General features: G+C 42.8%; 1 protein-coding gene across 2 annotated transcripts in view; it reads left to right on the forward strand.

The window, feature by feature from the left end:
• Positions 1-235: 235 nt before the first annotated feature.
• LOC118396139 (neurobeachin-like) overlaps positions 236-16,692 on the forward strand; it is a 415,134-nt gene continuing 398,677 nt past the window's right edge. For both annotated transcript variants that reach the window (XM_052522064.1, XM_052522066.1), the window contains exon 1: positions 236-916. In XM_052522064.1, the coding sequence (XP_052378024.1) occupies positions 653-916 (264 nt within the window). In that variant the 5' untranslated portion in view covers positions 236-652. The remainder of the gene's footprint in view (positions 917-16,692) is intronic.

Below are 16,692 nucleotides of genomic sequence, written 5' to 3' on the forward strand. Positions count from 1 at the left end.
CATCCAAGTTTTCACAATCTAAGCTTTAATAAGGTGCTTTCTCTATTGTGTAACTGGCTCGTTCACTAAAACCCTATAAAGCTTTAGAGTAACCTTTTCCTCCCTTCTATTGGCTACTTGGCTACTGCTTTGATACATTTAAGCATAGATAGCAATACAATCACAAAGATGGACTGATTCACAATCAATTCAACTGTAAAGGCTTCGTTGAATCCCTTTAAAGCATTCTTTCCTAAGGTTACAACCCATTCATCAATTCTTCAGTTCAAGGTTTTTTAGAGTGGTTATCTTACTTTAGTTTGTCTGCAGGCAGGCTTGATGCGCTTCTTGCCGCAGGCAGGGGGCGGCAACATGACAGAGAGCGGCAGAGCGGTAGCCTAGAGACCCTGCAGCGGCTGCCGCGCTGTTCAGGTTCACTCTGTCCAGATTACCAGAAGACGTCTGCGTGATGGGAAGGACACGGCTCGTTCTGCCCTCAATAAATTATTACCAGATTGCAGTTCCTATTCGCGCACGGCAGAGAGAGTGGATGTAACCGGTAGAGGGGTTTCTTTTTCGCCAGGCTGTTCCAGAATATACATTTTTTTCTCCTGTTCAATTGATGCAGTTGAAGAGCGATTGAAACAGGTGAAATCGATCTGGTTGAAAGGACATGACAAGCGAGAGGCCGGCGGTGAAGATGCCGGGTGCTTTGTCGCTTTCTGACCGACAAATCCCAGCGGGTCATGGGCAGACGGGGGGCTCTGGTACCGGGGAAATAATGGTATCTGGCTCGGGCTCTATGGTTCTACCGGCCGGGATGATCAACCCGCAGGTTCCCATCCGGAATATCAAGATGAAATTCGCGGTTCTGATTGGATTGATCCAGGTGGGGGAGGTTAGCAACAGAGATATCGTGGAGACTGTGCTCAACCTGGTAAGGAAATTTAGGCAATTTCAGCCACAGCATCTTGCACATGTAACACAACATCCTCAACACGCACAGAGCGCTACATTGTAGCGCCATAGTAAAGGGTAAGGATCTCAGCGGGTGATTCGATGACTGGCTGCGTGTGTTCTGTTCTGTACATGTCTGATATTGTAGTCTAGAGACCCTGTAATTAGACATTAAAGATAGGGTGTTATCAGAGATGGGGTTCATTCTTATTAGGGATTGAGGCATTACTCTGAACTCTCTTATGGAGAGTGACACTGTTTCCTCAGTTGAGTTTGTGCTTGTTAGGCTACACTTCATCCTCTGAAGATGACAACTAACATAGCAGGACCCATTTACAATATTCAGAATGACACAGATCAGATACAGGAGGCATGAAGGGTCATCACGGTGCCCAGGTCTGAGGTGGTGGATGGGACCACAGAAGGTGTCCCACTGGACAATAACTGGTTGAATTGACATTTCCACATCATTTCAACCCCAAAAATCAAGGTGATTATTTTGAATCAACCTGGAATTCTGATTGAATTTGAATTTGCAGAAAGTCATCAATGTAAGGGCATTTGATATTTTCTTCACTCCATTTTCTAATCTAAATCCAATGACACGGTGACATGTGTTGTTGATTTCACATTGAATTCACATTAGTTGACAACTCAACCAAATGTAAATCAAAACTAGATGCTAAACTGACATTTGTGCCCAGTGGGGTCTGTCTGTCCGTCCGTCCGTCCGTCCGTCCGTCCGTTCGTTCGTTCGTTCGTTCATGAGTTTGTCTGTAGGTGCGGGGAAGAGATGTGTGCTGCTGTGGTCTGGCTGCTAGACCCATTCCACCTGTATGCTCTGTCATCACCAGGGGAACCAGAAGTGCACCAGCTAGCCCCAGCACATTGACACATCTCTACAGCCCCTCTGAATCAGATGCAGACACAAGCCATGGTATTCACAGACTTACTTCACCGTTTTGCTCTGTGGTGAGCATAGGTCTTCCACAATACAATCCATTATCATGACCACATGGACCCCAGGGATGGCAGCAGCTCAGATTGGAGACACATTATGAATGTTTACAGGAGATTGATCAATCTGTCAACAGGCTTCAGCTTAGTGGAGTTGAACTTGAACGCTTAGTGTGACATTGAGACTAAATCAATGGTGATTATTTTCAATGGGGAAGATTCCTCTGTAGTACAGTAACGTAACATCTTGAATAGATGCCGATGTAAAAAGGGCTTTATAAAATACATTTGATTGATTGATTTGACATAGAAGTGTGTATATATAACTTTAGATGGACATTTGCTAGTAGCATCAGTAAATCCTAACTGTGGCTGATGCCACAAGCATAATGTTAGCTATAGTATGGTAGCCATTGCTGGTATGAAGATGGAACCAGTCCATTCAACCATCATATTTCACTAATAGTTCCCAGTTGGCCTCTTAGGCTTCCTGTCTAATATATCTGGGTAAATGGTGAAATATCAGCGCTAATAAGCTAAAGTTGTTTCATATGATAGCTTTCATTTGTAGAGAGATGTGTTGGATGGAAAATCTGTCTTTATTAACCATCATCCATCAACTCCTTGTGGAAATTGTAGTTGAGTCTCAAATGGCATCCTATTTCCTATATAGTGCACTACGTTTGACCAGAGCCCTATGGTCAAACATAGTGCACTATAGTAATAGAGTGACATGTGGGAAGCATACTGTGTTTCATTTGATGGTTTTTAGTGCTGCATGTCAGGAGGTGTATTTTTAATATGCCCCTGTATGATGAAACACTGTGTTATTTTTTCAAACCTTTATTTAACTAGGAAAGTCAGTTAAGAACAAATTCTTATTGACAATGACGGCCTACCGGGGAACAGTGGGTTAACTGCCTTGTTCAGGGGCAGAACGACAGATTTTTACCTTGTCAGCTCAGGGATTCGATCTTGCAACCTATCGGTTACTAGTCCAACGCTCCTACCACTAGGCTACCTGCCGTCGTATGCTGATGAGCAGTTCTGTATCAGAGAACATTCTATGTATTTCTGAGTAATGTCTCCTCTCCTCTAACTAATGGTTCCATTAACACGTCTCTCATCAGGCAAGACAAACTACAGTGCACGAGAACTAGAATTAATGGAATAACACTCATTTAGGGATTGTTAAACAGCAAAAAATGGGATCTACAAAGGTGACTGCTGTAATGGAAAACAGACACAAGCAGGCCAGAGTAGAAACGTAGTAGGCATTCCAAATGGAACCCTGTTCTTTATACAGTGGGCCACTTTTGACCAGGGTATTATAAAGAGAATAGGGTGCTATTTGGGACGCTGTATCTGTCTGTGATTCATATCCCCACACTTCACTTGAGGTTGGATGAACACATACCGTAGCAGCACGGTCTCAATCAGAGAGAGACAGTGGGATGGAGGGAACATTTTAACATAATGCTAATATAATGCTAATCGTGTCTCTCCTGTGTGTATGAATTCATGATTCAGAGGGTCAGTGCTCTGAACAGAGACCAGTCTGATTACAGAACAATGGAGAGAGAGACGTGGAGAGACAGAGAGCAGAGTCAAGTAGGATCAGGTTGACAATGATGAGTGGATGAAAGGAGGAGTAGGAAGATGTGGAGGAGGTGGAATAGAAGGAAAATAGAGATTTAGGTTAAGTTCCTGCCCAACTAGATGTGCAGGCGCTGCATTGCATCAACCAATGGTTGCGTGCAACGTCGTCATCATCGACTATGCAGTCGGGCATCAGATGGCGATATCATAAGATGTGGTTAGCTGTTATGTTGAAAATACTGTACCTATCCAGGCGTTGTAAGATCTGGCATGCGTCTGCAATGTAGTTTAGAAGGAACTCGACCATAGTGATCCATCATATGAGGCCCTGTAAAAACCTTGTATAAACCGTGCCATGAAGATTCATCTTCATGTGTACATGCATTCTGAACATAAGGACTGACATTTTGCATCTACTGTAGCTAGCGGTATGAATAACTAGGCTATATGACTGACGACTTGAGTTGGCCATCCATCGATGTAGACTAGGGCTCCGTACCAAATGGCACCCTATTCCCTATATAGTGCACTACTGTATATAGAGAATAGGGTGCCATTTGGGACGCAACCCAGATGATGGAACACCACTTCTGGGTATGAAAGTGCTAAACCTTTGACAGATCAACATCATCCATCCGTTCGGACACATCAACTGTAGACCGACCCGTGGAGTAGAATAATGAACCTCCTATCAGACAGATGCTATAACACGGTGTTGTGATGCTATAAGGCAGTATGCTGACCCACGGTGCCACCGTCCCTCATCTCAGCTCATTAAGTCTGGTTAGCTCGTTTATCTTCTCTATAGAAGCCAGTCTGATGAAAGCTGTACTTAAGATAACATGTCATAATGAATGAAGTCTCTCCTACAGGTGGGTTTAATTCAGCAGGGTTGTATTCATTAGTGCACACCGTTTCACAATGGGAAAAGTTTTGCAAACGAAAATATAGTTTCTTATTGGAAAAGTTCAGGTCCGTTTTCTTCCGTTTGCTTTCTAGTGAATACGACCCAAGAATTCAGTTGTTTAATGAAGGGTGAGATAAATCAGTTTTTTTTCTCAGTTAGCAACATTCAGATTCAAAGTGTTTAATAATGTACAGAGTTGCAGGTGTGATTGCAGGGTACAGTGAATATCTTAGTCTCCGAGCGCCAACATGCAGGATTAAGTTAAATAAATAACGACAATGGTAATAAAAACAACAAAAGAAATAGAAATAGCACCATATACATCACAACAACTGTAGCAGTGATAAATAAATGCATGTCCATTGGGGTGGAGGCAGAGTAAAGACTGTGGAGGGGATGACCACAGGGGGAGCAGAATGACATTGAGGGGGTATTGGGACCAAGTTAAATAAATAAAAACCTGTGTTGATCTTCACCTGTAGTTTGTCCCAGCAGCTCTGTAAATATGTCCATAAAGTGCTTTTCTGAAACCCAATAATGCTAAGATCAGGGACCAGTATACAACACATTGACATTTCCATAGTCTGGGTATTACTGACATGGTCAGAGAACTAGTCCTTCTACATTCTGGTCAGCTACTGCAGAGCCCCATTCTGCCTGGCTGGTGGTGTCTCTGGGTGGCAGCTGGCATGTTGCCATACCTCATATCACACATCTGTTTTACAGTGTGGATGGCTGGCTGATGGATGGTAACAGTGTGATGGATGGATCAGAGGCTGCTACTGATAGATGATGCAGTAGGTCTACAGTAAGAGTGTTATAGATTCAGCAGTAGACCTACAGTAACATTGTGATTAGTGATGCACCGATATTACATTTTTGACCGATACCGATATCCCAATATTTTCCATGCCAAAAAACCCGATAACAATAACCGATATTTAAAATTAACGGCATTCTAGTACATTTAAATAGTTAACACACACACATGGACGCAGCGGTCTAAGGCACGGCATCTCAGTGCAAGAGACATCACTACAGTCCCTGGTTCGAATCCAGGCTGTATCACATTCGGCCGTGATTGGGAGTCCCATAGGTCGGCGCACAATTGGCCCAGCGTAGTCCGGGTTTGGCCTGGGTAGGCCGTAATTGTAAATAATACTTTTTTAATTTAACTGACTTGTCCAAGTTAAATAAAGGTTACACACATACACACACACCAAACTGACCAAAATGTATTTGGTTGGCATTTACATATGTCCCTATTACCAGTAAAACATATTCATAACCAATTTCTTTCACTTACAGTTGAAGTCAGAAGTTTACATACACCTTAGCGAAATACATTTAAACTCAGTTTTTCACAATTCCTGACATTTAATCCTAGTAAAAATTCCCTGTCTTAGGTCAGTTAGGATCACCACTTTATTTTAAGAATGTGAAATGTCAGAATAATAGTAGAGAGAATGATTTATTTCAGCTTTTATTTCTTTCATCACATTCCCAGTGGGTCAGAAGTTTACATACGCTGTAACGGCGTTCGTCTGTTGAAGGAGAGTCGGACCAAAATGCGGCGTGGTAGTTACTCATGTTCTTTTAATGAAAAAACAACGATACATGAAATAACTGTATATATACAAAAACAACAAACGGAACGCGAAACCTATGACAGCCTATCTGGTGAACACTAACACAGAGACAGGAACAATCACCCACGAAATACACAGTGAAACCCCGGCTACCTAAATATGGTTCCCAATCAGAGACAACGAGAATCACCTGACTCTGATTGAGAACCGCCTCAGGCAGCCAAACCTATGCTACACCCCTACTCAGCCGCAATCCCAATGCCTACAAAACCCCAATACGAAACACAACATTTAAACCCCATGTCACAACCTGGCCTGACCAAATATATAACGAAAACACAAAATACTATGACCAAGGCGTGACATACGCTCAATTAGTATTTGGTAGCATTGCCTTTAATTTGTTTAACTTGGGTCAAACGTTTCGGGTAGCCTTCCACAAACTTCCCACAATAAGTTGGATGAATTTTGGCCCATTCCTCCTGAGCTGGTGTAACGGAGTCAGGTTTGTAGGCCTCCTTGCTCGCACACACTTCTTCAGTCCTTCCCACATATTTTCTATAGGATTGAGGTCAGGGCTTTGTGATGGCCACTTCAATAGCTTGACTTTGTTGTCCTTAAGCCATTTTGCCACAACTTTGGAAGTATCCTTGGGGTCATTGTCCATTTGGAAGACCCATTTGCGACCAAGCTGATGTCTTGAGATGTTGCTTCAATATATTCACAGAATTTTCCTTTGCTTGATATCATGAGAAAATCAAAAGAAATCAGCCAAGACCCCAGAAAAAAAATTGTAGACCTCCTCTATGGGTGTGTCAAATGTAGTGCCAGGGAATAGGGTGCCATTTGGGACGTAGCCCAATACATACTAGCTTTCTGACCCTTCAACTCTGCTCACAGACTATATACAGTCACTACGTCTGTCAAACAGCATGACAACCTAAACGGACACACAAGCACACACACACACACACTGCTTTGTCATGTTTAGACAACAGGACATACGCTATGACTAATGTTTAGACAACAGGACATACGCTATGACTAATGTTTAGACAACAGGACATAAGCTATGAATAATGTTTAGACAACGGGACATAAGCTATGACTAATGTTTAGACAACAGGACATAAGCTATGACAAATGTTTAGACAACAGGACATAAGCTATGACTAATGTTTAGACAACAGGACATAAGCTATGACTAATGTTTAGACAACAGGACATAAGCTATGACTAATGTTTAGACAACAGGACATAAGCTATGACTAATGTTTAGACAACAGGACATAAGCTATGACTAATGTTTAGACAACAGGACATAAGCTATGACTAATGTTTAGACAACAGGACATAAGCTATGACTAATGTTTAGACAACAGGACATAAGCTATGACTAATGTTTAGACAACAGGACATACGCTATGACTAATGTTTAGACAACAGGACATACGCTATGACTAATGTTTAGACAACAGGACATACGCTATGACTAATGTTTAGACAACAGGACATACGCTATGACTAATGTTTAGACAACAGGACATACGCTATGACTAATGTTTAGACAACAGGACATACGCTATGACTAATGTTTAGACAACAGGACATACGCTATGACTAATGTTTAGACAACAGGACATACGCTATGACTAATGTTTAGACAACAGGACATAAGCTATGACAAATGTTTAGACAACAGGACATAAGCTATGACAAATGTTTAGACAACAGGACATAAGCTATGACTAATGTTTAGACAACAGGACATAAGCTATGACTAATGTTTAGACAACAGGACATAAGCTATGACTAATGTTTAGACAACAGGACATAAGCTATGACTAATGTTTAGACAACAGGACATAAGCTATGACTAATGTTTAGACAACAGGACATAAGCTATGACAAACGGTAGCCTGAGTTTAGCCACATTACTGATTTTTAGAAGTCAAGGAAAATATAAAGATGAGAAATGGTGATCCTTACTCACACTGAGACTGAGTGCTTACACACTGAATGCATGAGCGGTCCTTATGAATATGAGCCTGTTGTTGGCAGCATCCCAAATGGCACGCTATTCTCCATATAGGGAGCCATTTCAAACACACTTTTTATATTACTGCAGCAGCAAGGTCACTGGGACTGGTCTCCTGGGGCTGAGTAGATTAATGAAGCTGGTACACTAACGCAGCTAGGCTTCACAGCCTCAATAACACGGTTGCTGTAGGTCTACTACTGAATCCATAACAAGGTTACTGTAGACCTACTGCTGAATCTATAACACAGTTACTGTAGGCCTACTACTGAATCTACAACACGGTTACTGTAGGCCTACTACTGAATCTACAACACGGTTACTGTAGGCCTACTACTGAATCTATAACACGGTTACTGTAGGCCTACTACTGAATCTACAACACGGTTACTGTAGGCCTACTACTGAATCTATAACACGGTTACTGTAGGCCTACTACTGAATCTATAACACTGTTACTGTAGGCCTACTACTGAATCTATAACACGGTTACTGTAGGCCTACTACTGAATCTATAACACTGTTACTGTAGGCCTACTACTGAATCTATAACACTGTTACTGTAGGCCTACTACTGAATCTATAACACAGTTACTGTAGGCCTACTACTGAATCTATAACACGGTTACTATAGGCCTACTACTGAATCTACAACACGGTTACTGTAGGCCTACTACTGAATCTATAACACTGTTACTGTAGACCTACTACTGAATCTATAACACGGTTACTGTAGGCCTACTACTGAATCTATAACACTGTTACTGTAGGCCTACTACTGAATCTATAACACGGTTACTGTAGGCCTACTACTGAATCTATAACACGGTTACTGTAGGCCTACTACTGAATCTATAACACGGTTACTGTAGGCCTACTACTGAATCTATAACACGGTTACTATAGGCCTACTACTGAATCTATAACACGGTTACTATAGGCCTACTACTGAATCTATAACACGGTTACTGTAGGCCTACTACTGAATCTATAACACGGTTACTGTAGGCCTACTACTGAATCTATAACACTGTTACTGTAGGCCTACTACTGAATCTATAACACTGTTACTGTAGGCCTACTACTGAATCTATAACACGGTTACTGTAGGCCTACTACTGAATCTATAACACGGTTACTGTAGGCCTACTACTGAATCTATAACACGGTTACTGTAGGCCTACTACTGAATCTATAACACTGTTACTGTAGGCCTACTACTGAATCTATAACACTGTTACTGTAGGCCTACTACTGAATCTATAACACTGTTACTGTAGGCCTACTACTGAATCTATAACACAGTTACTGTAGGCCTACTACTGAATCTATAACACGGTTACTATAGGCCTACTACTGAATCTACAACACGGTTACTGTAGGCCTACTACTGAATCTATAACACTGTTACTGTAGGCCTACTACTGAATCTATAACACTGTTACTGTAGGCCTACTACTGAATCTATAACACGGTTACTGTAGGCCTACTACTGAATCTATAACACGGTTACTGTAGGCCTACTACTGAATCTATAACACGGTTACTGTAGGCCTACTACTGAATCTATAACACGGTTACTGTAGGCCTACTACTGAATCCATAGCACGGTTACTGTAGGCCTACTACTGAATCTATAACACGGTTACTGTAGGCCTACTACTGAATCCATAGCACGGTTACTGTAGGCCTACTACTGAATCTATAACACTGTTACTGTAGGTCTACCGCATCATCTGTAACACTGTTACTGTAGGCCTACCGCATCATCTGTAACACTGTTAGTGTAGGCCTACTACTGAATCTATAACACAGTTACTGTAGGCCTACTACTGAATCTATAACACGGTTACTATAGGCCTACTACTGAATCTACAACACGGTTACTGTAGGCCTACTACTGAATCTATAACACTGTTACTGTAGGCCTACTACTGAATCTATAACACGGTTACTGTAGGCCTACTACTGAATCTATAACACTGTTACTGTAGGCCTACTACTGAATCTATAACACGGTTACTGTAGGCCTACTACTGAATCTGTAACACGGTTACTGTAGGCCTACTACTGAATCTATAACACGGTTACTGTAGGCCTACTACTGAATCCATAGCACGGTTACTGTAGGCCTACTACTGAATCTATAACACGGTTACTGTAGGCCTACTACTGAATCTATAACACGGTTACTGTAGGCCTACTACTGAATCCATAACACTGTTACTGTAGGCCTACTACTGAATCTATAACACTGTTACTGTAGGTCTACCGCATCATCTGTAACACTGTTACTGTAGGCCTACCGCATCATCTGTAACACTGTTAGTGTAGGCCTACCGCATCATCTATCACACTGTTACTGTAGGTCTACCGCATCATCTGTAACACTGTTACTGTAGGCCTACCGCATCATCTATAACACTGTTACTGTAGGCCTACCGCATCATCTATAACACTGTTACTGTAGGCCTACCGCATCATCTATAACACTGTTACTGTAGGCCTACCGCATCATCTATCACACTGTTACTGTAGGTCTACCGCATCATCTGTAACACTGTTACTGTAGGCCTACCGCATCATCTGTAACACTGTTACTGTAGGCCTACCGCATCATCTGTAACACTGTTACTGTAGGCCTACCGCATCATCTATAACACTGTTACTGTAGGTCTACCGCATCATCTATAACACTGTTACTGTAGGCCTACCGCATCATCTGTAACACTGTTACTGTAGGCCTACCGCATCATCTATAACACGATTACTGTCGGCCTACTGCATCATCTATAACACTGTTACTGTAGGTCTACCGCATCATCTGTAACACTGTTACTGTAGGTCCACCGCATCATCTATAACACTGTTACTTTAGGCCTACCGCATCATCTATTACACTGTTACTGTAGGTCTACCGCATCATCTGTAACACTGTTACTGTAGGTCTACCGCATCATCTATAACACAATTACTGCTAGTCTACTGCATCATCTATCACAATGTTACTGTAGGCCTACTGCATCATCTATCACACTGTTACTGTAGGTCCTACTGCATCATCTATCACAATGTTACTGTAGGTCTACTGCACCATCTACCACACTGTTACTGGAGGGCTACTGCTGAATCTATCACAATTCGGGATGCACAATATATCTGTGAAGATATCGGAATCGGCCGATATTAGCTAAAAATGTCAACATCGACATTGGCCGATGTCTAGTTTAACGCCGATGTGCAAAACCGATGTCAAAGCTGATGTGCATACCTATATAACGTAGGTACATGACGTAATGACGCCACGTACAATTTAGAGCTATATGTGCAACACAGCATTCCTAACCTAGCCCACAATGTCTGCTGTGTGGATCGAGCAGTCAACAAGTCAAGCAGTCATTTGAAAGAGTAAGACAATTTCAGCGAGACAACTCAAAGGAGAAATCCATTAACGCCAAGACAATGGAATTCCTTGCCCTTGACAATCAACCGTTCTCTGTCGTGGGTGATGTTGGCTTTCGCCGACTGGTTGAGCACCGGTACACACTAACGTTACCAAGTGTGCTATTTTTCAGAAGTATCCTACCGGAGTTACACAGCAATAGCATCACTGTTATTAGCTTCACGACTGACATTTGGACCAGCGATATCATCCCCATGAGCATGCCGAGTCTGACAGCAGGTTGTCGAGGACTTCGTACTGAGGATTCCATGCTCATGTCGTATTCCATGCTCATGTCGTATTCCATGCTCATGTCGTATTCCATGCTCATGTCGTATTCCATGCTCATGTCGTATTCCATGCTCATGTCGTATTCCATGCTCATGTCGTATTCCATGCTCATGTCGTATTCCATGCTCATGTCGTATTCCATGCTCATGTCGTATTCCATGCTCATGTCGTATTCCATGCTCATGTCGTATTCCATGCTCATGTCGTATTCCATGCTCATGAATGTGCTACTTGTCATACCGCCGCTGCCTTTTCAATGGCGTTTGAGAACATGTTTGAAACTTGAACACACTAGCTAGCTCCATTCGAACAACTGACTGGAGAAATAAGTTCATCAACTGTGCCTGTAGCAGATGTGATACCCTTTGTCATGGTATTCATTTGCATCGCTGGGCAATACGGACTTTCAGCTCCCTCCAAAGATTTTCTATTGGGTACAGGTCTGGAGACTGGAAAGGCCACTCCAGGACCTTGAGATGCTTCTTACTGAGCCACTCCTTAGTTGCCCTGGATGTGTGTTTCGGGTCGTTGTCATGCTGGAAGACCCAGCCACGACCCATCTTCAATGCTCTTACTGAGGCGATACACGGCCCCATCCATCTTCCCCTCAATACGGTGCAGTCGTCCTGTCCCCTTTGCAGAAAAGCATCCCCAAAGAATGATGTTTCCACCTCCATGCTTCACTGTTGGGATTGTGTTCTTGGGGTTGTACTCATCCTTCTTCTTCCTCCAAACACGCGGAGTGGAGTTTAGAGCAAAAAGCTCTATTTTTGTCTCATCAGACCACATGACCTTCACCCATTCCTCCTCTGGATAATCCAGATGGTCATTGGCAAACTTCAGACGGACCTGGACATGCGCTGGCTTGAGCAGGGGGACCTTGCGTGCGCTGCAGGATTTTTATCCATGACGGCGTAGTGTGTTGCAAATGGTTTTCTTTGAGACTGTGGTCCCAGCTCTCTTCAGGTCATTGACCAGGTCCTGCCATGTAGTTTAGATCTATTTTTGTCTCATCAGACCACATGACCTTCTCCCATTCCTCCTCTGGATAATCCAGATGGTCATTGGCAAACTTCAGACGGACCTGGACATGCGCTGGCTTGAGCAGGGGGACCTTGCGTGCGCTGCAGGATTTTTATCCATGACGGCGTAGTGTGTTGCTAATGGTTTTCTTTGAGACTGTGGTCCCAGCTCTCTTCAGGTCATTGACCAGGTCCTGCCATGTAGTTCTGGGCTGATCCCTCACCTTCCTCATGATCATTGATGCCCCACGAGGTGAGATCTTGCATGGAGCCCCAGACCGAGGGTGATTGACCGTCATCTTGAACTTCTTCCATTTTCTAATAATTGCACCAACAGTTGTTGTCTTCTCACCAAGCTGCTTGCCTATTGTCCTGTAGCCCATCCCAGCCTTACACAGCTCTCTGGTCTTGGCCATTGTGGAGAGGTTGGAGTCTGTTTGATTGAGTGTGTGGACAGGTGTCTTTTAAACAGGTAACGAGTTCAAACAGGTGCAGTTAATACAGGTAATGAGTGGAAAACAGGAGGGCTTCTTAATGAAAAACTAACAGGTCTGTGAGAGCCGGAATTCTTACTGGTTGGTAGGTGTTCAAATACTTATGTCATGCAATAAAATGCAAATGAATAACTTAAAAATCATGTAATGTGATTTTCTGGATTTTTGTTTTAGATCTCACAGTTGAAGTGTACCTATGATAAAAATTACAGGCCTCTACATGCTTTGTAAGTAGGAGAACCTTGCAAAATCGGCAGTGTATCATATACTTGTTCTCCCCACTGTATATACGTATGTACGTGTCTGTTTTGGGCTTTGTCACGATTTTGGGTAGAGAAATAAAAAATAGCTATTTTCGTATTCCTGCGCCTGTCTCCTGGCAATATACAACGTGACAGAATATTCAACCCATCTAATGGAGACAGTCTAGAAGGCCGGTGACGTAGACCGTGACGTAGACCTCCAGAGTTGGTGAATGGAATGAGCAGCAATACCGGGGGATGAATAGGGTTCCATTAGTGGCACATCACTGGTCTGTCTGTATCTGTGACGTTTCTGGGTCATAATGCTGCTTAGTACAGGAAACGTTCTAATGCCCCTGCCCCCTGTAGCGCTACATACCTGTCTGGATTAGTAGCCTTTAACCGGCATTACAGATCAAATACCAGGTCTGTGTCCCAAATGGCACTCTATTCCCTATATAGTGCACTACTTTTGAACAAGGCCCATAGGGCTCTGTTCAAAAGTAGTGCATTATATAGGAAATATGGGAACCATTTGGACAGATCCCAGGCTAAACACAAAACCAGCCTCAGAACCAACACTGCATCCCCTCATAAATGTTAATTGAGCAACGCTCTGGAACTAATCACAATGGAACACCAAGGTCCCTGTTTCGGCTTCATGCTGCTGGTTATTTCTCACTACTCAGAAAAAAAACAATCCAATATTTTGCTGAGAAAAGCAGTTTATTTTCTCGCACCAAAAGTGTAGTTGATGTTTTTTGCCCAAGGCAGATTGAAACCTTTAGCCACATTTACAGGCTGTACTTAGTTGGGCTGTGATCTTTCAATTCCCATTAAAAGGCATATTGAGGTGTCTGATGAGGACAGGGTTGATCACACGTTACAGCCGGGGAGACTTCTGTCCCGTTGTCTTGTAGAGTTTGAGCTTCATAGAATTAAGTTAACATTTACCTGGTGATATGGACATTTAGAACGTGTCTGAGGAATGGACAGATGTATTTCAGCTTGTGTCAGCTCTTCACCCAGAAAGTAGACAACTCTGGAGGTTCTGATGACACTGCCAGAAAATAATGGTTACAACATGTAACATGCCAAAGTTATGTCACATATTAACATCCCCCTTCTCCCCAGTGGCTGGGCCTGACTGTGAGTGTGATTGCATCTCAAATGTCACCCTTTTCCCTATATAGTGTACTTCTTTTGACCAGGGTTCTTGTCAAGAAGTAGTCCACTATATCGGGAATAGGGTGTCATTTAGGACACAACCTGAGAGAGATAGGAGGGTCTGATGTGAAGAAACAGACCTCACATCTCTGGATGAAAACAGATGTTTTGTCAGTATGCATGTCTCTTTCATGATGTTACTTTCCTAAAGATGAATTATTTTCCAAAGACCAAAAGCTGGCTGACATATAAACAAATACTGCATCTACTGTTACATCAGTCCTGTGGTGGGTCGTCTGTAGATATATAGATCATTTATAGATGTGTGGTTGTATCAGATCTAGTGGGAATAGCTTCATATCAATCAGGAGAGTTGTGGTTGATTTACCACTAACAGTAACATCAGCTCTCTGTTCAGCTCAGCTCAATGGTGATGGCTTCTGGGAGACTTCCCTCCTCCTCTTTCTCCTTCTGCTCAGATCAGATGCTTCTCTTTATTTTTCACGGGAGGCATCTACAATTCATGTTGTCCCAGTTTCTCTGGTTGAGTTTCTCTGGGTTAAAGCCATGTTGCCACACTGCTGCTGTTGCACTCTGGGACAGAGACATCTCTCTCTCGCGCACCATGTCTTGGTTGGGGAAATGTGAGTCTTAAGAAATATTGTTCATTTTCAGAACCCATCTCGACTCACATTGGGACTCACTCTGAACAACAAACCCAGACCCAGCAGGCCCTCTGAGTGTGTTTGATTGTTTTTAAACTCCAGCAGTTGGTTGAAGTTGAAACACTTCAGTGGAGCCCTTAGGCCGCTGGGCTGGGCCTGTTCACAACACACATCAACCCTGTACAATCTACTGACTAGGAATAAAGGAACGGCTCTAGCAACCAGCAGTATAGCCTTTTAATTAGGAACCACAGTCTGTCTGTGCTGTCTAGGGACAATCAATAACAGTGGAAATACATAATAGATGAGCAGAGGAACTGGGGAGGGGGGGTGCCTCCTTGGCCTCCACTATCATCAGGCTGTTCGTCTGTCCCAGAGCAGTCTCCTGTTTGTCCCAGGCAGAAGGGATCAATCCTGGGTCGATGCAGCCGGTGTGACGGGGCCGAAGTAACATAGACCAGCCTGGTGGTGAGACAGAGCAGAGCAGTAAGACTGCGTCCCAAATGGCACCCTATTCCCTCCATTGTAGAACTGCCTGGAGTCTTTGTTTACATATATTTACATCTTGTTTACATTATTTACACTGTCTGTTTACATGAACATTTATTCCATAATCATTTGAAAAGAGTGAATTTCCTTTTCAACTATGATCACATTGTTTAGCATTTTCTTATATAAAAAAAATCTACCAAAGCCTGTTAAGTTTAGACCTCTTCCTCTGTAGCGATCTGCCTTTTCATTCCAACTGCTCTCTTTATTGATGTCATTTTTAGTACCTTTACATACCATGCTCGAGGATTTGTCTCAGTTATAGTGAGAAATCTATACTTACACTGTTGGAGCTATAGGAACACAAGCATTTTCACTACACCCGCAGTAACATCTGCTAAATACTGTATGCGTATGTGACCAATACAATGTTATTTTATTGACTGTTTTTCTCCTCTTTGCTACTGTGGGAGTCAGTGCATGCGTCCCAAATTTCACCCTATTCCTTACACAGTGCACAACTTTTTACCAGGGCCCTGGTCAAAAGTAGTGCTGTATATATGGAATAGGGTGCCATTTGAGACAAAACCAGTATGGTAGAGATGGCAGGCAGTAGCTTTGGCCTCTCTGTGTTGTCTCTGTGTTGTCTCTCTGTGTTGTGTTGTCTCTCTGTGTTGTGTTGTCTCTCTGTGTTGTGTTGTCTCTCTGTGTTGTCTCTCTGTGTTGTCTCTCTGTGTTGTCTCTCTGTGTTGTCTCTCTGTGTTGTGTTGTCTCTCTGTGCTGTCTCTCTGTGTTGTTGTGTCTGGGATGAAGTATCTGTGTCACTGGAAACAAACCACTAATGCCCAGAGGAG

The sequence above is a fragment of the Oncorhynchus keta genome, chromosome 1 (genome assembly GCF_023373465.1).
Source record: "Oncorhynchus keta strain PuntledgeMale-10-30-2019 chromosome 1, Oket_V2, whole genome shotgun sequence".
NCBI lineage: Eukaryota > Metazoa > Chordata > Actinopteri > Salmoniformes > Salmonidae > Oncorhynchus > Oncorhynchus keta.